The sequence below is a fragment of the Malania oleifera genome, chromosome 10 (assembly GCF_029873635.1).
Source record: "Malania oleifera isolate guangnan ecotype guangnan chromosome 10, ASM2987363v1, whole genome shotgun sequence".
Classification (NCBI taxonomy): Eukaryota; Viridiplantae; Streptophyta; class Magnoliopsida; order Santalales; family Ximeniaceae; genus Malania; species Malania oleifera.
The window spans coordinates 59,860,141-59,885,184 of NC_080426.1; the positions used below are offsets into that span (position 1 = coordinate 59,860,141).

The 25,044-nt window shown below is 37.7% G+C and overlaps 1 protein-coding gene across 4 annotated transcripts in view; it reads right to left on the reverse strand.

The window, feature by feature from the left end:
* The window catches only part of LOC131166217 (protein REDUCED CHLOROPLAST COVERAGE 1), a 64,227-nt gene that overhangs the window by 5,071 nt on the left and 34,112 nt on the right, over positions 1–25,044 (reverse strand). For 2 of the 4 annotated variants that reach the window (XM_058124565.1, XM_058124563.1), the window contains 7 exons: positions 21,078–21,261; positions 11,174–11,305; positions 9,415–9,527; positions 8,750–8,840; positions 8,617–8,667; positions 6,143–8,474; positions 5,868–5,947 (listed from right to left, as the gene is read on the reverse strand). In XM_058124565.1, the coding sequence (XP_057980548.1) occupies positions 6,291–8,474; positions 8,617–8,667; positions 8,750–8,840; positions 9,415–9,527; positions 11,174–11,305; positions 21,078–21,261 (2,755 nt within the window). In that variant the 3' untranslated portion in view covers positions 5,868–5,947; positions 6,143–6,290. The remainder of the gene's footprint in view (positions 1–5,867; positions 5,948–6,142; positions 8,475–8,616; positions 8,668–8,749; positions 8,841–9,414; positions 9,528–11,173; positions 11,306–21,077; positions 21,262–25,044) is intronic. The other 2 variants (XM_058124564.1, XM_058124566.1) reach the window with 1 other exon arrangement.

The window sequence follows — 25,044 nt, forward strand, 5'->3', positions numbered from 1 at the left end:
TAGAATTTAGAGGTTTTAGGTTAAGCACAAATAAAATAGAAAATATGAAATGTAATTTTGGTGACAATAAGAGGAATATTGAAGAAAAGTTTAAACTTGATGGTTGCGAAATTAATAGCACTACTAAGTTTCGACACCTTGGATTTATTATGCAAGTTTAAGGAAAAATTGAAGAAGATGTGATACATAGAGTTAAAGCAGGATAGGTAAAATGGATAAATGCTCTACGCGTGTTGTGTGATCATACCCTTGAGATTAAAAGAAAAATTTTATAAAACAACTATAAGACTAGCTGTGCTATGGATCGAAATGTTGGGCAACCAAGGAAAATTATATCCAAGAAGTAAAAGATTGTTGAAATGAGAATGCTAAAGGAAATGAGTAGTATAATGTTCAAAGATAAATTAAAAAATGAATATATTTCCTCTAAGGTAGGCATGACACTTGAAGAAAAGATAAAGGAACACCAAGTCAATTGATTTGGGTGAGCTAGTTATTGTGAGTGGTAGTAAAAAGAGGTGTGGACCAAAATTAAATTGGAATGAAATTGGTAAATAAAGATTTAGTAGTCCTTAAATTGTCAAAGGAAATTGTTCATGATCATGTAAACTAGTCAACTCCACCTAGTGAGAATTGAGCCTTGGTTGTTGTTTTTGTTTGTCATCAAAGTTCTGAACCATCTATGTCAAGAATATAGGCTAATTATCCAATTTTGATTTTTTTCCAGCACATTATTCTGGTATTGGGGGACGATTGTTCAGGGAGTGCAGTATAGTTAAATTTGGTGAACGTGTGGGAGAGAAATATTGCTGATATCCTTAAATTACTACGTTAAGATGATCCCTAGAACTAAGAGGAAACTGATGGCCATATAATGTTTAATTCAAATAATATGTAAGAACTGCCAAATGTATGTTAGTGGTTTGGGTAGCTACAAAGGAGTAAAGACTTAAGAGCTTGGTGTTGTGAATGGATTCACCAAAATAATGGGGGGTGTGGGAGATGGGCAGGGCAGTTTGGACGGGTATTGTGAACGAAGATGAAGATAGTGGGCAGTACAGCGTGGTTGATTGTGGGCTTGAGAAGAAGGATAATAATAACTGCCAACAGACAAAGGTGCTAGTTGGTAGTTGACACTATGGATGCCTTCTGCTATAGTTTTAAAACCTTGACCGAACTGGAGATCCATGTCTCTACTTTAACAAAATTGAAGGATCAACTGAGAACCAGAACATGAGACCAGTAGCATAGTTAGTGAGAATCTTAACATACTAGCCGGCTATCCTCTTTTGATACAAAACCAAAGATAGAATATATATATATATATATATATATATATATACACACATATTTATACTATCTTTTCTTTTGCATATATATGTATATATTACTCCTATAAATTAATCATACACTTTAATTCTTTTTACTCTTAAAACAATGCTTAAATGAACCAACTCTCCCCACAATTTATTTGACCTCTACAAACATAATAACCATTGTAAGTCTCAAGAATATTCGAAAATAATAAAGGGTTACAAAAATTATCCTAATCGTTGTTATTAATTGTTTTCGACTATGATTAGTTAATAGGTGATTATGACCGTTAATATATATATATATATATATATATATATATCACCAATTAGACCATCAATTTCACCGACCAATTCAGTGACTTTAGTGCATTTGTCATCGCTTAGAGTTTAAAATATTTGGCTTTCACATTCATATTTTTCTTTGAATTTGATTTTTCTATCACCCAAACCAAGAATTATAGTAATACTTGTTAAAAATAACCATAAGAGTAGAAGGAATGGATGGAGTCATTTTGAGTGCTTCAAAAGTGCATTATGGTTTGAAGACGGGGGAAAAAAAAAAACTATTAACTCCACATTTGGTACGTAGGAATGGAATGAAATCGAAAAGAAAAGAAATCAAAATTTTTAATTAATATGATCACACTTTTCGTTTTAAATTTTAATCCATTCCTTTCTTACCTCCTTTCATTCCATAAATCAAAATATGCCCTAAGAGTTGCCAAGTAAAAGAAAGGATGCCTGAGCAGTGTCATTATGGAAATGCAAAATGAAACAAGGATGTCAGGGATAGAACTGTCATTATATCTAAAGAGAAAAAAGGGCAGACCACCAGCACCCAAAATTGGACACAAGCTGCACTACCGTTAAATTATAGGTTCGATCCAAAGATCAGTTTTTTTAAACTAGAACAATTGATCAGATCAAGAATAACAAGATTCTAAGCAGCAGGAGGGATAAAAAATAACAAAATATCTACAACTTAAATCTTATATAATAGCTAGGAAGTGCCCAAAAGTTTTTCCAGGAGATGACATATTCATGGTTTTAAATCGCAGTAGCGGGTAGCGTAACGTAACGGTAACGGGTGTAACGGGAAGCAAGAGTAGCGGATGTTACATAACAGGAAGCGGGTGTAACGGCCGTGAATTTTTTTGAAGCACGCACAACCTTGTGCATATTAGCGTACTTGCATGTTTTAAACTTTTAGCCATTCTTAGAAAGGGTTTTAGTGTATTTTGGACCCTTTAGTTCGAGTAACTAAGTTATTTGGTAAGGGCAACAAGTTTACATTTGTTTTAAACCATCATTGATAGAAAATTACATGTGTGCGCGTATTTATACTTCTCATTGTTCTTATCTATGATAAACTCTTATGTGTGCTAAATGAATTAATAAAATAAAATACATTATACACTCCATTAATCTATTAGACACATAAGACATTCGAATAATATAAATATAAAATAGCTAGAAAAGAAAGAAGGTTGAAGTTGAAAAATAAAGAACATAAATATCACATTACTAATACTATTAAAAAAAAATTTCCTAACAAGTTAGTATTTTGAAATTGTTAATTAATGCATCTATTGTGAGTATTTAAAGAAATAGTAAATTTTGCATCATTGTCATCCTCATTATAATCTTTTCCCCCTCTTGCAACTTGGTATATTGAGAATAATATATTAAAGAGAGAGAAAAAGTGAGAAGAAAAAGTAAAAAATAAAATATTTTTTTGGTGTAACAGTCCTGTAGCGGTTACGTAATGGCTATAGCGGCCTTTACGTAACGGTCGCGGTCTGTAACGGCCGCTACGGCCGTGATTTTTCTTCCCACCGATTTCGTGGTGTGTAATGGTATCGGTAACCCAAAAAACCTTTAAGTAACGGAGTTACGTAACGGTCGCAGCATTTATTTAAAACCATGGACATATTAATGAATACTTAAGCAGTATTTTTGGTCTGTCCTAGTTTTTCTCGGCAGATGTCTCATTCTTCCTCTTGCAAATTCTTTCACTATTAATGAAATCTTCTTTCGTAATTTTTTTTTTTTTAAAAAAAAAGGAAAAAATCTCAAGCAGTATGTTTACCTCGTCATTTTACTATACAGACTCCAAACATGTTCAAAAAATATTAAGTTGCATTTAAAAAGACTAAAAAATTTACCCTTTTAATCTGAAAATAACTTCACGAATAACTAAACTAAATGAAGTATTTGTCACTATCTGAACTGTTTTTTATTAAAGTATTGTTCTCCTCCTTCTGTGCATACACCTTTCTTCAAATAACATCTTTCCTTTTTTATCTGCAAAAATAATGAAAAACTATTTGTTGTTCATAGTTTTATTACCTTTATAGACTGTTCTTATTTCAGGATCATGTGATATACAATATATCATTTGTAATATGGATTTATTCATTAACTTTAATTTTGCAAATAAATCTAAAAATTTCAGCCCTTTCCTCATTTGTCAATTCTAAGTTTAAGCCTTCAACTAGGTTTTCATTGTATAGCTTTTTAAAGTATTTCACCATCTTTCGTTACATCTTTATCTTTAACCAAATACTATCATTCTCAATTTGTATACATTTGATATTACCTATGTCCTTTCTTTCTCTACCTCTACCAAGTTTAAATGTCTTTTTCTCCTTTCATATCTATTAAGGCTTAAAATACATTATTAGCCCACAACCTAACAGTTTAAACTTTTAGGTAAAGTGGTAATCTAACATGGCATCAGAGCCATGGTTGCTAGAAGGTCCAAGGTTCTATCTTATTGCCTGCATTTATTGTTTATTTGTTAAGAATTATCTTATTCCTTGTAACAAGTGTTGTTTATCAGTTGTTTATCTCTCAATATGTTGTTGGGCTACACGTGCAGGGGAGTGTTAAAGCTTGATATACATTGTTGACCCACAACCTAACAGCTTAACCTTTTAGTTAAAGTGGTAATCTAGCAGTATCTAGTCTAATATACAAATTATTAAATTTAACTTCACTATTGGATTGTTTTTTCATCTTTTCTTACCTCTTTATAATATATAAATTATAATGAACTCAATGTTTAATGGATTTTTGTATGTCTTGATCCTACACCAACTCACTCTAAAACCTCTTTTACATTCACCTAAAACCTCTTGTGCTTTCTATCCTACTCCACATTATCTCTTATTAGTCATCATCTTTTATCATTTTTATCTTTAAATTTGAATGCATTTTTTCCCTTTAGATTCCACCACTTAATTCGCTTACACTGATTTATCTTAACCTTTCTTTCCATTCTTTATGCATATATCTAACACTAATACTGTACGTTTTGTAATTAAACTTTTACTAAGATAATTTTACAATCCACACCTAATAAACAATCTGCCCTCTTAGTTCCAAAAAAAAAAAAAAATCTATTTGACTTAAATTATTGCAATATTTTAATTTTGTATCTTTAAAAAGGAAAAAAGAGAACATTTATAAGCAAGAGTAGAACATCTGTTAAGATATCTCACAGAAAAGCATTTGTAGAAAAGTAAGAAGAATAACTACAAAAACAGGGAAGTATATTTATTCTTATTTATAATAAAATTTGAAGACATATTATCACATAGGAAATATATTACATAATATTGGTAATAAATAATTACATCTAATTGTCCAATGCACAAGGTCCGCACTTTTATATATGAGTTTAAACCTTTTTACATTTTTTTATTTTTTTTTATGTTGCTAATATGCTAAGAATTATAAGACTGGAGCATAGCTGGGATATGGAGTAGCATATTATAAAATCCAAAAACTAGAACAAAAGAATAACAAAGAAAAGCTGAGAAAATGAAATTAGATAATCACACAAAAAATAGTTATTTTATTCATCCACTCAAACTTTTAGATCCAACTGAAAAGGTTAACCAAAATTTTGATATTCATTCACAGGTCGAGGACTGAAAAATTAAAGCTCAAATTCCCTAATGCTGCATTTTGGAGAAAGGTTACAGACCTAAGATTTGGATTTGAGTGAATTTGGGCTTCAATACAATTTTATGTTACATTTTATCCAAATCCAAGACCTCTCCAATCATAGGGTAACTTATATTTCAGAGCTTGAAGTTCAGAAAATTTTGGATTTTTGAGGATTTAGACAATTTGTTGAGTTTCAACCAAATCTACATAAGTCCAAATTCAAGTTTCAAAATTATGCACCCAAACACAGCCTTAGCTCCATTTGGACCAAAAAAAAAAACAACAGCAGCAGCAAGCTAACATATTAAGAACCAGTAACACGAGGGGCAAAAGCATGTTGTGTGTTTTTATACACTTCATGAACAACTCTAGCTACGAAGCAATGTTAAGCCAAAATATAGAATAAGAAAAAATACTAAGTGGATCATCTCCCAAGTCCCAACTAATCGAGTTAGATTTTTATTTTTTTAAAGAAACACGAGATATTTTCCACTACCAGGAGCCAGGCTTGTATGTTTATCATTTCATTGAAATATTGAAATAACTGCAGCAATAATTAGACCAAAAAATAAAGAGATGAGAAGAATGAGACAGTACCTAGACTGGAAAAGAATATTCTTCAATTCATCCATCAACACTTGTGTGCGGACTGAGGGACCAAATCGAATAAAAAGCATCTGCAATATTTTCAGTCTATCATTATAGTTGCTTAAGAGATTAAATTAATGAACTATGCACCAAGGTTACACAAGCACATTATAGCTACTAGCCTGGTATATAGTTACAATGCTTTACCAATTTACCAAATATATTATTTGTCCAACGATTAATGAGAGGACAATGATCAACCAATTTGACATAGTGGAACTAACCTGCACTCTTCAGGAAGTAATGAAAAAATTGAGAGAAAATCCAAGGCTCTGGTTTCCATGGTACATGACAGAACTAGATATTATCTTCTGCCTCTTTCTCAGTCATCCTGCTATATTTGATATGCAACAACACTACCAAAGCTTGAGCTTAGTCAGCAATAGCTGTTTCTTCTACACTTGAAGAAAAGCCAGTAGATTTGGAAGCTTCGCCCCCTCTGACCACCCTGCTATATATCAATTTGAAAGATTGTGAACCATACGGTTTGCTAAGCAAACTTATTGGCATTCTCAGAGTCTGCTTTCGGTTTCTTCTCCCCCTTATCAAAATGTTGAAGGTTTTCTCACCATCAGTCTTCCAAGGTTTCCTTGAATTCTCACCACTACTACCAGTGTGCTCATTCTCATTTGAACCATTACTGTGATTCAGTTCATTTTCAGCACTTTCAAGCCTGCATGGATTTGAATGACCATTTTCCTTCTCATTTTCCAACACTACACCACCAACTTTATTCACATTATCTGCTGTCTCTGATGCTAAATTCACTTCTGTCTTGGCTTCTTCCCCAGTGTCAATGTTCACTGGCTGAACGGGAGCTGAGCTCAGGCTTTCAGAGCTATCAGATTGCATGGCCGGTTCTAATGCGGGATCAGCAATTGGATCAACGACACTTGGCAACACAGATAACTCCATTGGATGGCAGCCAGGCCAAGCATTATTAGGAATAAATTCTGCTGCGTTCGGGCTAATATTGCAGGACCATGCAAAATGATTGGGATGAAATTGTCTACTTGTCACAGGAAAGGTACTAGTTGCTACTGCCTGGGGTTGAGGATAAGGAGGGTATATAAATGGCACTGGATGCATCATATTTGGTGTTGAGGGAGGCGATGGGTATGGGTGGTGAGGCGAGCAAATTGCATTTACCGTGGGTAAGACGGTAGAAGAGCCTGGGTGAATACTCATGTTTAGTGACCAAGGGGCAACAGCTGGAACAGCACCGTGACCAGAAGGGATAGCTAGGTTCATGGGCACAGATGCAGCACGAGCAATTTCTGATGATGGATTGAATGGAACTGCTGACGCAGACAACTTCCTGTTTGGAATTTCTTGAGTATCACCTAAATTTTGAACTGAATTTTCAACTGAGAATTTTTCCTTCAAATCCTCTACTCCTCGTAAATTGAAGTTCAAATTATTTTTGGGTGGCTCAAAACTTTCAGACAAATCCTTCTTACATAGCTCAGTTTTTGGCAAGTCAACCAAATTTGGCAAGCCATTCAATTGGATGCTTTCATCTACCACTCCATTAACCTCATTACTGGCGGATTTGAAATCTTCCTGGTTTTCAGACATAATCACAGAAGAGTCATCACCCACTGCATTATTTGACTCCATTTTCTCTTTACTCTCAACAACTTCAACTTCGTGTTTTAAGAGATCCATAGAATTCAAAATAGAATTATCATTGTTCTCTACATTGACATTTTCTGCCTCCGGTGTTGCTAATTCATCATTTTCTTCAGCATCATTTTTTACCTCTTTATATTTTTCAACAAGTTCCTTGTTCCCTGGTACATCATTTTGGGATACCACGACCTCTAGCTTAGCAATAGTACCTGGGGCAGCCAGCGCTACTTCCTTATAGGAGGGAGACTTTCCAAGACTAACTATTGATCGTTTTTGTGAGTTTGAATCAGCTTTGCTTGGTGAAGAAATTGGCCTCTGATCTAATGGAGAACTGATGACACGAGATTCACTTTTAGACGTCTCAGCAGTAGGAATTTGGGTAGATGAAGGCACAGATTTGACCCTGTATGTGATACCTTTCACTATCTTCCGCCCAAATTTAGTACCTGGGGAGGGACTCTTCAATGCATGGTGATCTGTATAACTTCCAGGTGTGGATGATCGCTTCTTTAACATGTAGTACCTACTATTCTGATAAGCATTCTTCACTTGAGCATAGTCCAGTTCAGCATCCACATCTTTTTTCAAATAATTATAGACCTTTCCAAATGTTGCTCGTCTTTGCTTTAGTCGGCGCCCATATGAGCCAGCTGATCTGGGCCTTTGAACAGGTTGCCAACCATCTTCTCCTTCAGCATCAGTTTCAGATATGATTTCATTTGCAATATTTGGCTTTTCCGCTGCTGATTCATTAATGACAGGATGTTCAGACTCTACCAGTGGATAGCTAGTTTCAAGATCAACACTTGTGTTGACTCCAGATGCAGGAACTTTTTTCTCTTCATCCGAAGCCCCATTAGAGTTCACTGTTAAAGACTCTTCTGAACTCCCCGAGCACACATTTTGGTAGGATTTTCTCTTAACCTAAAATGATAAATTTCAAATAATTTTGTAAGGTTCAGAAAAACAGGATATAGAAGTGAACACATAGGAGGGCATGTGACAGGTATTCTACAAAAGAGGCTTTTAAAAAATTTTAAAAAAAAAATCAGGATACACTCGTTACTTGGAAAACATCAGGGGAATGAAGCGCAAGTCTAAAGTTGGGAGGAATGACCTGAGAGTTCCAGCACAGTAGACCTCATTCACTTCAATGATGGGTTAAATCAATGAATAGAATATGAAGCTAACAAGCATACCTTTGCTATACAGCTTTTCCTTTTCACTGCTACAGAATTTCTTCCTTTGACATCAGGACTTGGATTAATGTAGTCTAGCAAATCTGATACACTGCAAAGTACTTTTAATATTAATCACAAGAACTTGTGCACACATGCATCTAATGTGAGTATATAAAAAAAAAATAAACTGTGCCCCACTCTAAGTCGCAACCTCCAGCAGAGAACATGCATATAGACATGTAGGACTGGTGAACATTCAACAACATCCTATTGGCAGATATTCCAAAAAGGAATGCCTCAGCCATCCCATTTATGCCAGACATCCATTTATAAATTAGTGATTCATTCATTAAGATAGCTCAAAAGATCTGTGGGCAGCATTATTATTAGTCATTTCATAAGGTTGTTTGTACCCAGATAATCTTGTAAACTCATAGAATCTAAGATCCAAAGTTCAAAGCCTACCAAAAAGCAAAGGCACTTTTCTACTGTACATTTACGTTCCTTCCATATAATAATTTAGGAGCGTAAACACTGTTCAAACATTGATTGAGGAAAATAAGTACAACAAAACCTAGAGTGATGCTTACCTTTAATATAACAAGCCAACAAATTAAATTAACAGCAGAGACTGCAGCATAAAATAATAGGCATAAACGTCCATATCATCGAGAAAAAGATACCTTAGGTGTCCTTTGCTGGCTATGGATGCATCAGGCTTTCGAGCCCCATTCCGCGCAGCTTCTTGCTGCTCAATAGCCTTGGATTCGAAGTACTCAAGCCAAGCAGCAGCATCCTGCAGTATTCAGTAACAAAATACAGAGCCATTACCATGAGTAGTTGAAAAATAAATGCATGATTACTTCAAAAATATTCTATAAAATCCTTTATGATATTGTACTGCATGGATTTGCGTATTAAAATAATACTTTTGATTGAACCTTAAGCCAAAGTTCATCGAAATGCTAATGATGCCAACTCCCAAATTAATCAAAATCTTATACAGGAAAGGAAAGGTAGACTAGGAGAAAGAATGCAGAGAAATAGATGATAATAGAGAGAATAATAATAAAAGGAAGAGAAGAGAGATACACAGGAGATGAGAAAAGGAGGAGGAGAAGAACAAGAACAAGAAACTTGAGAATCAGAGAGAGATGCAGAGGGGGGGGGGGGGTGTTTGTGTGTGTGTGTGTGTGAGAGAGAGAGAGAGAGAGGAGAGATGACATAGGGATTAAAGTAATTAATCATTCAACATTGAATCATCCATTACATCTCTAGGCCTATATTTATATGAAATTAAGAATTGTCATAGATAAATAATAAAAAATAACAAAATAAAACAATCAGAAATTACAAAATAAGCTCAAGGTAACAGAAAAGTATAAAACATATGAGTACCAAAATAGAACCCCAAAATAGCTCAAATACCCAAAGAAACCTTAAATTAACTAAAATTCCTAAAGACCCCAAACAAAGATGAATCCCTTAATGCTAAATCATTGAGTAGAATACAATTTCCTAGAATTATCTGTAGGGGATACCCTTATCACAATCTTTTGAACGGCTATTCCTGAGTTGTTTGATCAACAACTAAGATAATGTCCAAATATTATATGATTTCCTAGTCTCATAAATTAGTCATGATCATAGAAGCACTGCTAGTAACACGTGAGACGAACGCAACATGACACTAGTATGGCACAGAAGCTTTCTCAGAAACAAGGATATGACAGGGTGGGGATACATCAATTGATTAATTTTAAAAATTACATAGCCATTTTAGTATTTGTTTTCCTTTTTTTTTTTTCCCCCTAGATGTAAAATATTGCAGTAAACCAAATTTTCAATGAATTATGGGCATTGATAATGTACATTCTACAAATAAATTTCACATACATTCTTTTCCAAAATTCATATTTCATAATTTAACAAATCACATATGTAAAAGCACTATCAGATTATAACATGGTCATAAAAGTATAGTCAATAATGTAAAATCACCTAACAGCAAAAAACAAGTAGCAACTGGCAATAAGCATGAAAAAAAAAACATTTCTCCAACAAGAAGAGATTCAGCAATATATATATATACATATATATATATATGTGAGAGAGAGAGAGAGAGAGAGAGAGAGAGAGAGAGAGAGAGAGATTAAAGACGTGTCAGGCCATCTCATAAGAAAGTGTTGAGGCTCCAAAAACGAGTCGGGCTGTTTCAAGCATTAAATTAGTTAATTTAATTTTTTGACGTGTTAGTTAGGCCTTATAAATGTGTGTTGGACACTGTTTTTCTTCCTTAGTCATGATTTGCAGCCAAGAGACATCTACCACATGATCAGGAGTAAGAACAATCTATAACAGGATCTGAAAAGGAAGGAAATCAGTATTGCCCAGAGGAAAAGCCATCACTAATGTGTAATTCTGTTAGTTCCAAGCAGTTACCTGTGTACGTAGATCATCAGGGCCCAGCTTTGCTCGGAGAATTTGCAAGGTTGTTTGCTCATGCTGAACACTCAAAGGGTAAGCTTCCATCAACGAGAGTGCAATTGCTATTGCATGATAACTTGCTGCCGTCTGGATAGAGCATATTAAACAGAAAAGGATTATTAGTTACAAACAAAGTTAAATGATTTAACTCCAAGGGTGGAAGCCCCCAGTCAAGCTGAATCCTGCAATGCAGTTGTGCACAGCTTAAGAGATTACGTCTTGTGTTAGGAAGACTTAAGCAATGAATGCATACACTAGTAACCCATAGTACTCAATAATATTGTAAAAATTGCTTACCTATATCTACATCAAGGGTGGAAATGCAGTTTAGGTCACTTAAAATCTGTTCAAAGTCAACTTTTGAAAACAAAGCTTTAACAGAGGATATACATTTTCTGAGGACAAGGGTTGTACCACTTGTACTTGGAATTGGTTCTGTACAGCCACAACACATATATCAATTGCTGTGGTACACTGAATAAACCTAATTAATTACATGGTACCGTAGCCAAAATCATCCAAGGATTGCAGTTTTATGGGACAAAAAGTGCAAACCTGATGACAACAAAAACATCATGTAGCATTCTATTTCTAAGGATGATTGATGATATATCCTATCAATTAACTCCAAGCTAAAAGATTGCAAGTTGGGATCTTTCGATCCAATGGTTAATACCAATTACCAAGGTCGCACTGAAGTACTACTATGGTGTTGACCAACTTTACTTGCTACTATTTTATTTAGCTATTCTCTGAAACACAAGATCTAGGAAGTCATTCAGGAATGTAAAAACTAGGTATACATGAAATAAAATTCCTTGTTTCTTCCCATTGCCCCTAGAAAGGCAAATTGTTGAAATCTAACTGGACTGAGATTTTATGGAGCAAAGGCAAAGACTAGAACAGTCAATGCCTCAAATTTACAACTTGGGGCTCTTATACTAAGTAAGCTAATTTGTAGGGGCCAGACACATTCTTAATCTGCATACTCACAGGAATTGGACAAGAGCATAAAAATTTTATAAATTATATTTTTATAGAAAGCAAATTTTATTTTTTTATTGTGCAAAACACTGTTTGTACCATGAAGTAGAACTTGGTTACTTGTCAGCATTCTATCTGAATAGGGCCTAATGCCAGGTCAGCTGGCCAAGCAAAGAACTCCCTACTATTGAATAGCCTTCACCTAGTGCACAGCATAGGACTAAGTGACTAACCAAGGGTTCAGCCTTAACTTAAACAGGTTACCAGGCTATGTTTAGCCACTATAGTCTTTGAGATGATTGACCAGGATAAAGGAGCAGTGAATATGCTTGCCTGTAATTCATAAAAATAATACTAGAACCAAAAAGCAAAAAGCTCTCTAAGGTCCATAAAAAATACATAACGGAACAGCAAACAGCAAAGCAAAAGATTTCTTTACTTACTTCAGCCCACAATTATTTCCTTATTTTTCAATTCATTATTTTGTACAGTTAGCATATATTTAGTTTACATGTACAGGGCTTGACAGATTATAGTTTACATATAAAGGGCTAGAATCATGCTAGAACTTATTTACTTTCCATGTATAGCATTCTTGTAAAGTCTACATATAATATACAGAACTCAAGGCAAAACCATTCGGCCATTCACACAATACTTTGACATGGTATCAGAGCCAGCCGACTGCTAAGTTTTTTTTTTCCCTTCGATTTTTTTTGTCTTCTTGGTTTTGGAGGTGTCTCGTGTTTCTGTGGCTGTTGTGGTTTTTTTTTTTCTCTTCTGGAATTTTTTTGTTCTCTGTTCTTTCGGTACTTCTGTGGCTGTCGGCACAGCAGGTTTTCTGGTTTGCCATTTATTTCAGTGCAGGCAACAGCTTTCTGTTTCTGTTCCTGGTGCTTCTCTGTCTCGGCACAGCAGATTTATGTCCTTGTGCTTCTCGGCAAGCAGGGAACAGCTTTCTGTTGCTGTTTCTGGTACTTCTCTGTCTCGGCACAGCAGGTTTCTGCCCTTGTGATTCTCGGCAAGCAGGCAACAGCTTTCTGTTGCTGTTTCCAGTACTTCTCTGTCTTGAACCATAAACAAACCACTACTGTAGCTAGCTACATTGATCAATTTGAGAAACTGATGGTTAGAAGTGATGTTGCAGAGGCCATACGTCACACTCTAGCGAGGTTTGTGAATGGTCTTAAGGAAGATGTCAAGCAAGAGGTTGAGTTGTTCTCTCCAGAGTCCTTAGAGGCAGCCAATCGAAAAGCACTTGCCATCGAAAGGTACCTCAAGAGCTCTCATAGGTCTTTATCCCAGGTGATTGAGTCACGTCAGTCCAAATCCTTTCCTCACCCTAGGCCAACCATCCCTCAATCAACCCCTAGAGAGAGTTCTGTAAAGCAAATAGAGTCGCATCATGTTGTCCGCTCTAGTGGACCCAATATTCCTCAAGCTAGTAGCTCATTTGTGCAGTGTCATTGTTGCCATGCTAGAGGTCATATTGTTGCCCATTGTCCCCAACGAGCTTTAGCTTTAGAGCATGAGACTAATGATTTGCCGATCGTGAGGATCAGGTTGTAGATGCTATTGAGTACACATGAGAAGAGGGGGAGCTTGTGGATGATTTTGACGAGGATGACCACCATGTTAGTGTGGTTAGGCGTGTCTTATCCACTACCATGGATAGTGAGAAGTGGGTATGAACCACTATTTTCCACACTTGCATTCATAGTGGAGAGAGGGAATGTAAGCTTGTTATTGATAGGGGTAGTAGCATGAATGTGATCTCCAAGGCTGCTTGAGGAAGATTAAACCTTAAAGGAGAGCCACACCCTCAGCCTTTAAGGTGAATTGGGTAAACAAGACAAATATACCCGTTATCAAGAGGTGTCTTATACCCATCCAAATGGGCGATTATAAGGATAAGGTCTATTGTGATGTACTCCTGATGGATGTGGCCCATGTCCTGTTAGGGCAACCGTGGTTATTTGATCATGAAGTCACTAATCATGGTAGGGAAAACACTTATGTGTTTAGGCACAACAATATGAACATCATTTTGACCCCTACCAAGCCCACCTCCAAAGATCCTAAGTTAAGGAACAAGATAGTCCATCAAGCTCCAATTCAAAGAAATGTTCACTTGCTTGATCATAGGACTACTGGGTGGGACATCTTAGAAAACAGGTGCATTTTAGTTGTCCTAGCTCAAGAGGTTCCTTCTGAGGAGCAAGAGTCTTCATGTGAGTGCCACCTGAGATAGGAGAGTTGCTAGCTAAGTTCCCTGATGTTGTTCCTACTGAGTTACCTAGTGAGCTACCACCTATGCGAGACATTCAGCATGCCATAGATCTCATTCCAGGTTCATAACTACCTAACTTGCCGATTATAGGATGAACCCTATAGAGTGTGTTGAATTGAATAGGCAGGTAGGAGAGCTCCTTGACAAGGGCTTTGTGAGACATAGCCTTGGTCCATGTGTTGTACTAGCTCTCCTAACTCCAAAAAAAAAGGATGGATCTTAAAGGATGTGTGTGGATAGTAGAGCCATCAACAAAATCACCATCAAGTATGGGTTCCCTATCCCTAGACTTGAGGATATGCTTGACATGCTAGTTTGCTCTAGTTGGTACTCCAAGATTGACCTGCGTAGTGGGTATCACCAAATTAAAATTAGATCGGGAGATGAGTGGAAAACGGCCTTGAAGACCCAGGATGGTTTATTTAAGTGGTTGGTCCTGCCATTTGGATTGATGCACCTAGCACTTTCATGAGGGTTATGACACATATTCTACAGCCATTCATAGGAAAGTTCCTAGTGGTCAACTTTGATGATATAATGGTCTATAGTAAATCTAGGGAAGAGCATTTGATACACCTTCATAAGGTTTTTGCCACCTTGAGGGAAACGAAGTTGTTTTCTAACCTCAAGAAGTGCAACTTCCTACAATCTAGTGTGCTCTTTCTTGGTTTTGTGATTTCTGCACAGGGAAAAGCCACTGATTCAGAAAAGCATATAGCCATTAGAGAGTGGCCTAAGCCTCGAACTATTTTTGAAATTCGTAGTTTTCATGACCTCGCTACTTTTTATAGGTGATTCATAGAGCATTTTGGCACCATCATGGCTCCTATCATTGAGTGTTTGAAGAAAGGAGAGTTTCGTTGGACCCCATCAGCTACTAAAGCTTTTAGAGAGGTAAAACAGAAGATAACCGAAGAACTTGTACCTAGGCATCTGGACTTTAATAGAGTTTTTGAGGTGGCTTGTGATGCCTCTAGGATAGGTCTAGGTGGGGTCTTGAGTCAGGAAGGACATCCTATAGCATTTTTCAGTGAAAAACTCTCATATGCCAAAAAGAGATACGACACATATGATTAAGAGTTTTATGCTATAGTGAGATCCCTCCAACATTGGAGATGCTACTTGTTACCCGAAGAGTTTGTACTCTTCTCTGACCACCTTGCTTTGCGATATCTGAGTTTGCAGAAGAAGTTGAATGCGAAGCGTGCTAGTTGGGTGAAGTTCCTTAATGAATACACTTTTGTTCTTAAGCATCGTTCTGATGTTGAGAAAATAAAGTGGCTGATGGCCTTAGTAAGGTAGCAGTTATTCTCCATATCTTGAAAGCTGAGGTCATTGTGTTTGATCATCTAAAGGACGAGCACTCCACTTGCCCTAATTTTGGGATTATCTTTCAGGAGGTGAGTGAGGGCCCCTGTAGGGATTTTTTAGATTTCATCATCCAAGAGGGATACCAATTTAAAGGTACTAGGTTATGCATTCCCTGTACTTCCTTTAGAGATCTTTTAGTTTCAGAATTGCATGTCGGGAGGTAGGTGGCCACCTAAGGAGGGATAAAACCATTGTCTTAGTTGAGGATAGGTTTTATTAGCCTTCCTTAAAGAGGGATGTTGCTAGGATAGTGTCTTAGTGTCACACCTGTCAATTAGCCAAAGTTAAAAGAGACAACACTGGCCTTTATAGCCCTCTGCCATTGCCATATATGCCTTGGAGAGACCTAAGTATGGATTTTGTTCTTGGACTCCCCAAAATAGCTGGGGGCATGATTCCATATCTGTTGTTGTTGATCGATTCTCCAAGATGGCAAAATTCATTCCATGTAATAAGACTTCCGATGCATCTCATGTAGCTAAATTGTTCTTTAGAGAGGTTGTCAAATTGCATGGGTTGCCAACCTCTATAGTGTCTAATAGGGATATCAAGTTCCCCAACTAATTTTGGAAGACACTTCGGAAAATGTGTGGAACTCACTTGTTTTCTTCTACATGCCACCCTTAAACTAATGGCCAGACTAAGGTTGTGAATCATAGTCTTGGTGACCTATTTAACTGTGTCGTGGTAGAAAAACAGGGCAATTGGGAATTGGTGCTGCCTACTGTTGAGTTTGCATATAATAATTCTATGAATAGGTTCACAAGTAAGAGTCCTTTTGAGTGTGTATTCGATTACAAACCCCATGCATCCATTGATCTTGTTCCTTTGCCACTGGATGCCCGTATTTCTGAGCCTGCTGATTCTTTTGTCCAACACATTCATGAGCTGCAAGCTGAGGTTAGGCGAAAATTTGCTGAGTAATATGGATTATAAGCTTTGCTACAAATCTACATCGTAGAGCTAGAGACCGTAATGCAGGTGATAGTGTCATGGTTCACATAAACCCTGAGCACTACCGTAGAAATTCATTTAAAAAGCTCCATGCTCATGCCATTAGCCCTTTCTTCATCATTAAGAAACCTGGACCTAATGCATATTTATTTTATTTACCTACTCATTTGACCATTAGTCCAATTTTTAGTGTAGAGGATTTGACACCTTACCGAGACACTTTTGAGCCTCTTGGTTTTCCATTTGATGCTCATGCAGGTTCAGCCGCTCCTCAGCCTCCCTCTATTTCTCAACCAAAGGAAACTTATGGACACCATGGTGGACCGAGTCTTAAAGATCCCTTGCAAGTTCTAGATGGACCAATCATAAGGTCAAGAGCTAAGAAAATCAAGGAAGCAATGCAAGGACTGGTGCAATCCCCTTGGGCCGAGTTTGCAAATTTATCAAGCAAGACCCCAACATTCAAGATGGACTTGAAAGGAGAAGAACCAGCTTTAATCCATGTGATACAAGCTACAAAGGGGGCCAGCATAGCCTAGTGGTTTAGTGCAGACTCTTTATTTCATTAACTATAGGCGTGTGGGCCTATTTTATGTTTCTATGGTTGTAGGCATTTGGGCCTATTTTATGTTTCTATGATTGTAGGCATTTGGGCCTATTTAATTCATTAAGTGGACTTCTTTTATTAGCTAAAGGCGTGTAGTTTAGGGTGTTTTGGGCTTGAGATTTTCAGCCCATGTCTTTTAATTGATGTAGGCCTCAGTCGGCCCTAGGCTTTCATGGAGGGGTGTAAAAACAGACTTGTAGCCGCATTCTCCATAAGTTGAACGTGAATGAAGTTTTCTTCATAGAGAATTTTTAGCTTTCTCTACTTGCTCTTGATTGAACTAAGAACTTATCAAAGGCAAACCTTTTGTGGTGTTTTCACCAAATCTAGGTTCTTGAAACAAGATTTCAACAGGTCTAGATCATCTTGACTTGATTCTTGGCTTTCTTGGGAAAGTTTTCAATTTGTTTGTGGGTTCAAGGGATTTCGATTCCACAGGTTCACATCAGAAACAGTGGAGTCTATTTTGGATTATGAGTTTGTGATGTCTCCTCATGGTGGTTCATCGCTACTCAGTTCAGTGGAGGGGTCAGCCCAAGTAAGACGCTACATGGCTTGCCGAGAATGATGTTCATGACAGCACTCCTGACTTGCTGGAGTCATATTTGCAGTCCCACTCTGCGGAGCAGAGTTCCTTTCAGCCAGGGCAGAATGATGGAAGACCACCTGTACCCCCTAGGCCGCCTATTTGGCACACGTATTTTAGGCATAGGTTCCTTCCTTTTCTTCTTCCTCCTCCTCTCTTCTCCTTTTTCCTTCTCTTATCTCTCTTCTAATTCGGTCTCTCACCCCTGTTCTGTTCTGTATTCCTCCTGATGCTGCTGCTTCTCTTTTTCTTCTTCTCCCTCCTCTTCTATTTCTTACAATTATATATATATATATATATATATATATATATATATATATATACATCTGTCCTACATCAGATTGAGTTATTGGGAAAAAAAAAATCTGTAAACAATTTGAAAGCAATAATGTAAAGGGCTTTTTTTTTTTTTTTTTTGCCAAATTCCTCTCTATCTCTCTCTCTCTCTAGCATACCAGGAGCAAGAACAAGGATGTGATTCCAGGAATAATCCTGACTTCCCTGCCAAACAGTACTGGCTGCCGGCACAGCCGCAAACAACTGACTACTGAGCACCTCCTCTTAGTGGCTAAGAAGTGACAAACCACTTAATGTTACTAACTTACTCCAACACATTCTAGGATGCAAGTTATGGTCATGGTCAGAACTAAAGACTTGCTGGCGATTCAGCAGCACCTTTCCGAAGAGAAGGAAGCATAGGTCCTGCACATGGTCTGAGATAAGGCCAACATTTTGCACTACAACATTCTACACAATAGCAAAGCATGCAATCAACGTGTCAGCAGTGTGTTGGATTGATTGTCAAACTTGATGGAAGGGAAGCTGAATGAAGAAAAGACTAAGGAAAGAAATCAGGAAAAAGGCAAGGTGATTGTGGACTCTACACTGACTCTTCCTTGTCCAGAGTTACATTGTGGGCAGGTTAAGTAGCAAAGCCCTTTGCTGCCGAAGCCTGTCATCCATTCATAGCCGAGCACCACATGCGAGCATGAGACTCAAGGATGCAAACTAGCAAAAACCATTTAGTCTATCCTCTATGACAGGTCAAATGTCTTTCCTAACGAGTGACTGAGCACCTGAAGCCAACTAGTGCCCCAACTCTTCACTAGGGGAATCAGCCCCCCTCAACAGCCTCTGAGGCAACCCACAGATCCCTTTACAAACTACCTGCATCACCAGTTCTATAAGCACCCACCACAACAACAGATGGCCAATCTCCATAGGTGCTGAGGCTTCTACTACAATCAGCCATGAGCCAGCTCAAACAGTCTGCCTGGAAAAGGATAGAATGTAAAAGGCCTTGCAATTTGGGAATAGATGCACATCACCTTACTCGCCCATCTATGGAAAGTCATACCCAAACCAGCTTGATAGAGTTAGCCTTCCCCCAAGGCATGGTCTTAAATTTCGGAAAATTTTCCGACCAGTTGAAAATTCAAATTTCAGGAGGGTAAATAAGGTTTCAATTTCTTTTATGCAAAATTTTGGGAGTCGTGCATTAAATTCCCCAAACTTTCAGAAATTTATAAAGAAACTAGAAAAAAGAGCAAATTTTGGCGCTTTTCACATAGGTTGGTGATTTTGATTATCGGTCAGATTCTACTGATTCATTGGGTATTTCCTATCAGCCTCCATCTCCAATGGATGGTTTAGAGAGCATTCCTATTCTTGAGGATGATGGACTAGGCAAGGAAGTAGAGAAGATTTGAGCAAACTGAGGCTAGCATTTTCCCACCTCTGGGTCTTGTGTTCAAAATTTTCTGGATGAAATGGGTTTGTGGTTATTTAACACGGTGGGCATGGAAGCTCGGTAGGATGGCAGTAAAAATAAGGCTAAGAAGGGACGGCAGGAATTGGAGAGTTCACAGAGTGCCATTAACTATGATGGAAATGGATTCAAAAGAAATTTTCTTAGGTACGCTTGTCAAGTCTCTTTTAATTTGGATAGCAGGCAGTACCATTTGGGTTTGAGTTCTCCTTTTCATTTTTCATTTTTCATTTTTAGCTTTCTCAATACATATTTTTCATCTGAAAAATAAAAAGATCACGGTTTCAAATGAACCAAAAGCATCATTCTTAGAGGAAGCAAAATTGCAATTTTGGAAAAACCAGAGTCACAATTTGAAATGAATCAGAATTACAAGTTGAAAGGAAAGAAAAAAGAATCAAGAATGGTATTGCAACAATTCCAATAGTTGCAAAGTGGCTTCCAAGTCCCAACATGGAGTTTCATCCCAAATTCCCAAATCAAGGTCATGGTGGGACAACATTCTAACAGTTCAAGTAGTTATTCATGATAGAAAAAATCAAAGTTTAAGACAAGTATGAAACTCAATCAATAGTTTGTGGATCATTTGTGCAATATATCATTGACTATTATTGTTATTACACTTTTTGGTCAGGATAAAATACATTTTATAAAACATGAAACTCAATCAATAGTTTGTGGATCATTTGTGCAATATATCATTGACTATTATTGTTATTACACTTTTTGGTCAGGATAAAATACATTTTATAAAACATATCAATTATACGAATATAATACTCAAAAAAAAAAAAAAACATACTATAGACTATGCACTCCCAGCATCAAGTACTCTGGAAACAGGCGTTTTGCACGCTGAGTCGCAGTCCAAAAACCACTTGCCAAGCTTGTACAGGGTTATGTATATTGATAGACAGGAATTGGTTGAAATACAGATACAAAACTCATGTATCCTGCATTCCTGCTTGATAGGTAAAACAGAAAATCCACCCAGCTTGAAAAACTAATTTATGCCACCAACCTACATCAACATACTATATTATTGCCATTCTACACATGTCAAGCAATCTATGTCCAGCTACCATCAAGTGATATTATGAGAGGCCAATCCTACTGCAAGTCCCATTTTATGTATATTTGCAATCAATGAAAGGTAACATTAAGCAAAAAAGTGGTATGAAATTATCCTATGTAATATCTCGTGCCAACTTCCACTAGAAACCACAATCATATTGTAAAGAAAAAGTAGAGTAATATCAATGAATGATATCAAGAAATTTCAAGTAAAATGGAAGCAACCTGAATATGATCTGGCCCAAGTAATCTTTGGTTGCACTTCAGAGCCTTCTGCAGATATCTAAGAGCAACATGGACATTTCCCAGGCCTTCCTCCATCATAGCCACATTGATGTATGTTGCAGCAGTGTTAGGATGAGATGCGCCACATGTAAGATGTAAGAGATACAACGCTCGTTTTACATACCTAATAGATAACCAAATTTAGCCTCACCAAGGTAGGAAAAAATCAAAAACAATAAGCATAAAGGAGGAAAAAACAAGGGATTAAAAAAAAAAAGAAATAAGAGGTCCCACTGAATAAGGGCAAGTAGACAGGCCATAATAGATAAAGATATATATCTCCTGGATACTGAATGGCAATAAACTTGAACAATCTAGATATGAACTCATAATTTTGCTGAAACTCATTAGAATGGCCACTGGCCAGGTTAATTTCCATGTCCAAACTTCTGCTTAATATCAAAGAAGGCAATATGAAGTCACTGCACTCACACTCAATCGTCAATACCCAAGTACTTCCAATGGAGAATTCATATTTTGTTAGCAGAAAAAAGAAACTTAAGACATTCTCCGATAGACCATAAAAGGTAGTTCATTTCTTTGTTATCATGTGTGTGTGTGTGTGGTAGTCCATCAACAATATTCAATTGGTTACCAGTATAATCCTAGAAAAGAAGTCCCTAATATAGGAAGATGGCCAAGGGGTTAGGATGAGGAAGTGGAGAAGATAAAATGAGTACAAGAACCAAACTATTCATAATAAGCTTCAGAAGAAGTCTCTCATATAGAAACAAGGCCAAAGGGTGGGATGTGGAGATGAGCTGATTACAGGAAAAACGCCAAGCTATTCATGATAAGTTTCAGACAATGAGTAGAGATATGATAGTCATTAAGAAGGGTAAAGTCACAAAGAAGGCCAGCTGACTGGGTGCGTCCGACTTCAGCTTGGGAGCCTACAATCTATCAACTTTATAATGGATGCACATCATATCAATCCAATAGAACACCAAATTCTTAATTGGCAGAACAGCATGACTTTTCTTAAGAGTCCAAAAGACTGGTTATTCAATCTCATGGCATAAGAGTTTTTTTCTTTTTTAAACAAAAGAAAAGAAGATGAATTCATTAGATTAAAAAGAATGTACGAAAAGGAGAATAAGAAATTCCCCCCTCCTCCCCCCCCCCCCCCCCCCCCAAAACAAAAAAAAAAAAGGCAATAAGAGAGAAACCAATCATTAAACTAACAAAGCTAGCCAATCCCCTTGGATATCAAAGAACCTCACTCCTATAAAGCAGCCAGCAACAACACACCAAGTGATACTAAGATCATGGATCTTACCCCTAACAAAGGAAAATTCAAATTTGTCCCTATAAATATATTCATCCCTATTAGAGAAATATCTACACTTTCCATTTTTCAATTATTGTATAATTATTATAGAGCAGATATTTAGGAGTAATTTAGGATCTTGTTCCCTGACTCATGTATATATATATACACCCTTGTAATGTTGAATAATAGGAGAGAAAATGTCTTTATTCAAATTTAACATGGTATCAAAGCCTAATAACGCCGCTGCCGCAACCCTAATTTCCTGCAACCCGTGCCGACTGCACTTCCACTGATCCGACCCTACCTCCCACGACTCCAGCCCTACCATACCATCCGGCTGGGTCTCTTGTCTACAACCCACCGTTCTCTTCATCATAAACAACCCTGAACCTCTGTTTCCATCAGTGACCTCTCTGCCTCCCGACGGCCATCACCACCCCGAACTCCATCGCCGTCAGTTCTCGTCACCCAACCCCGACGACATCTATCGCCGGCTGCTCTCTTCTCTTCGGCAGCCCTCCAACATTTCGTCAGTTTCAGTTGCCTCTCCGGCATCACGCAGCGGTGGTTTCTTCCGAATTATTCGAAGCTCTTCCATCCTCTCCAGCTGTCTCCCGTGGTCTCTCTCCTTTCTGGCATCGCTGCTCATCAGGTTCTCAGTTTTCCCTGTCGTCTCGGCTGGTATCTTCCGTCGTCTTGGGTTGCAGGTCTCTCCCGTCGCCCCAGCTTCATCTTCTCCAGCATCCGTCTCTCTCGGCTAGTTTTCTCCAGTATCGCCCGTGCTCACAGCAGTTTCTCCGAAGCTCTGTTATCCTCTCCGGCGTGCTTTCTATCTCTCCAGTGACCTCTGGATAGTCTCGGGCCAGACCTGCCTTCTCCGGCCTTATCTCAGTGCACCGTTCAATCTCCGGCGTCATTTCAGTAGGTTCTTGATTTTGCGGCGTCGTCTCTCTCCCCTTTTGATTGTCGTCTTCGCAGTGCTCGTTGTCTCCGGTGAGAGTAGCAGCAACTGTTCCTCACAGAGATCAGATCTAGCCTGATTCGGCGGTTTGGTTCATCTGAACTGATCTAACATTATGTCTAACATCACATCAGTGGAGGTCTCCTCCTCCAATCCAACATCCTCATCAAGTATGGATGTGTCATCTCCATATTTTCTCCATTCTGCTGATCACTCAGGTGCCATCCTCGTCTCCACTCTTCTCAATGGTGACAATTATCCTACCTGGAAGAGGGTTATGAAAACGGCCTTGAATGCCAAATATAAATTTAGTTTTGTTAATGGTACCCTTCCCAAACCAACGTCCTCCTCAGCAAAAACTCAATTGTGGGAACGTTGTAGTGATATGGTCTTATCATGGATCCTCAACTCCATTGATAAATCTATTGTTCATAGTCTGATCTATCATGAATGTCCCCGTGATGTATGGCTAGATCTTGAGACTCATTTCTCTCAAAGCAAAAATCCTAGAATTTTCAAGTTGAAGCGTGACATTGCTACTCTTACCCAAGGATCCATGACCATCTCTGTGTATTTTACAATGCTTAAAGGTTATTGGGATGAACTCGCCATGCTTGCCTCCACACCACAATGCACTTGTGATGTCTTAAAAGAATTAATCCGAATGCAAGACACCGAGCAAGTTTTTCAGTTTTTGATGGGGTTACATGACTCATATGCTTCCATCCGCAGCCAAATTTTGGCCATGGATCCTTTACCTTTCGTCACCAAAGTCTATTCAATTTTGCATCAAGAAGAGAAGCAACGCCTTGTTCATATCTCTAGTGTTCCAACAGAATCTGCTGCCATGTCGGTTCCTCGTAATTTTTCTCATTCTTCTGATAGCAAGGGGCGAAGGCGTGGTCGTCCAAAGTGTGACCATTGTGGTCGTGATGGTCATTGGAAAGCACAATGTTATAAGTTGCATGGTTATCCCAACAACAAGTCTCAATCTCGTGGAACACCTGATAAAAAATCTGGATCTTCAATGGCTGCAAATATTGTCACACGTTCAACTTCTTCTAAGATTGCTGTCTCTGGTCTCACCGGAGAACAATAACGTCAACTCTTGGATCTCATATCACCCTCGAACACCAACTCTGCCAGTTTTGCTGGTAACCTTGCCTCTTGTCATTCTGTTTCTTTTTCTAATACTGAATAGATTATTGATTCAGGTGCCTCAGATCATATGATTTCCAATTTATCTTCTTTTGATAATATTCAACTCCTTAATCAGTCATACCCCATTAAGCTTCCAAATGGTGACATTATTCCTATAACTCATACTAGCACTATGCGTTTTTCTCCTAATCTCTCTCTTTCTAATGTTCTTTATGTGCCTTCATTTAAATTTAATTTTTTGTCCATCAGCTAACTCACCACTGATCTCAATTGTGCTGCTATTTTTTTTCCTACCTTTTGTATTTTTCAGGACCTATCAACGAGGAAGCTGATTGGAACGGGTGAAGTACGGGATGAACTTTACCATTATAAACCTCTCCCCGCCTCAGCTTTCCACTCTCATCATGTTTCTGACACTACTCTTTGGTATCAACGTCTTGGTCACCCTTCTATTTCATGTATTCCAAAAACTTTAAATATTTCTTGTTCTCATTTGGCTTGTGATGTTTGTG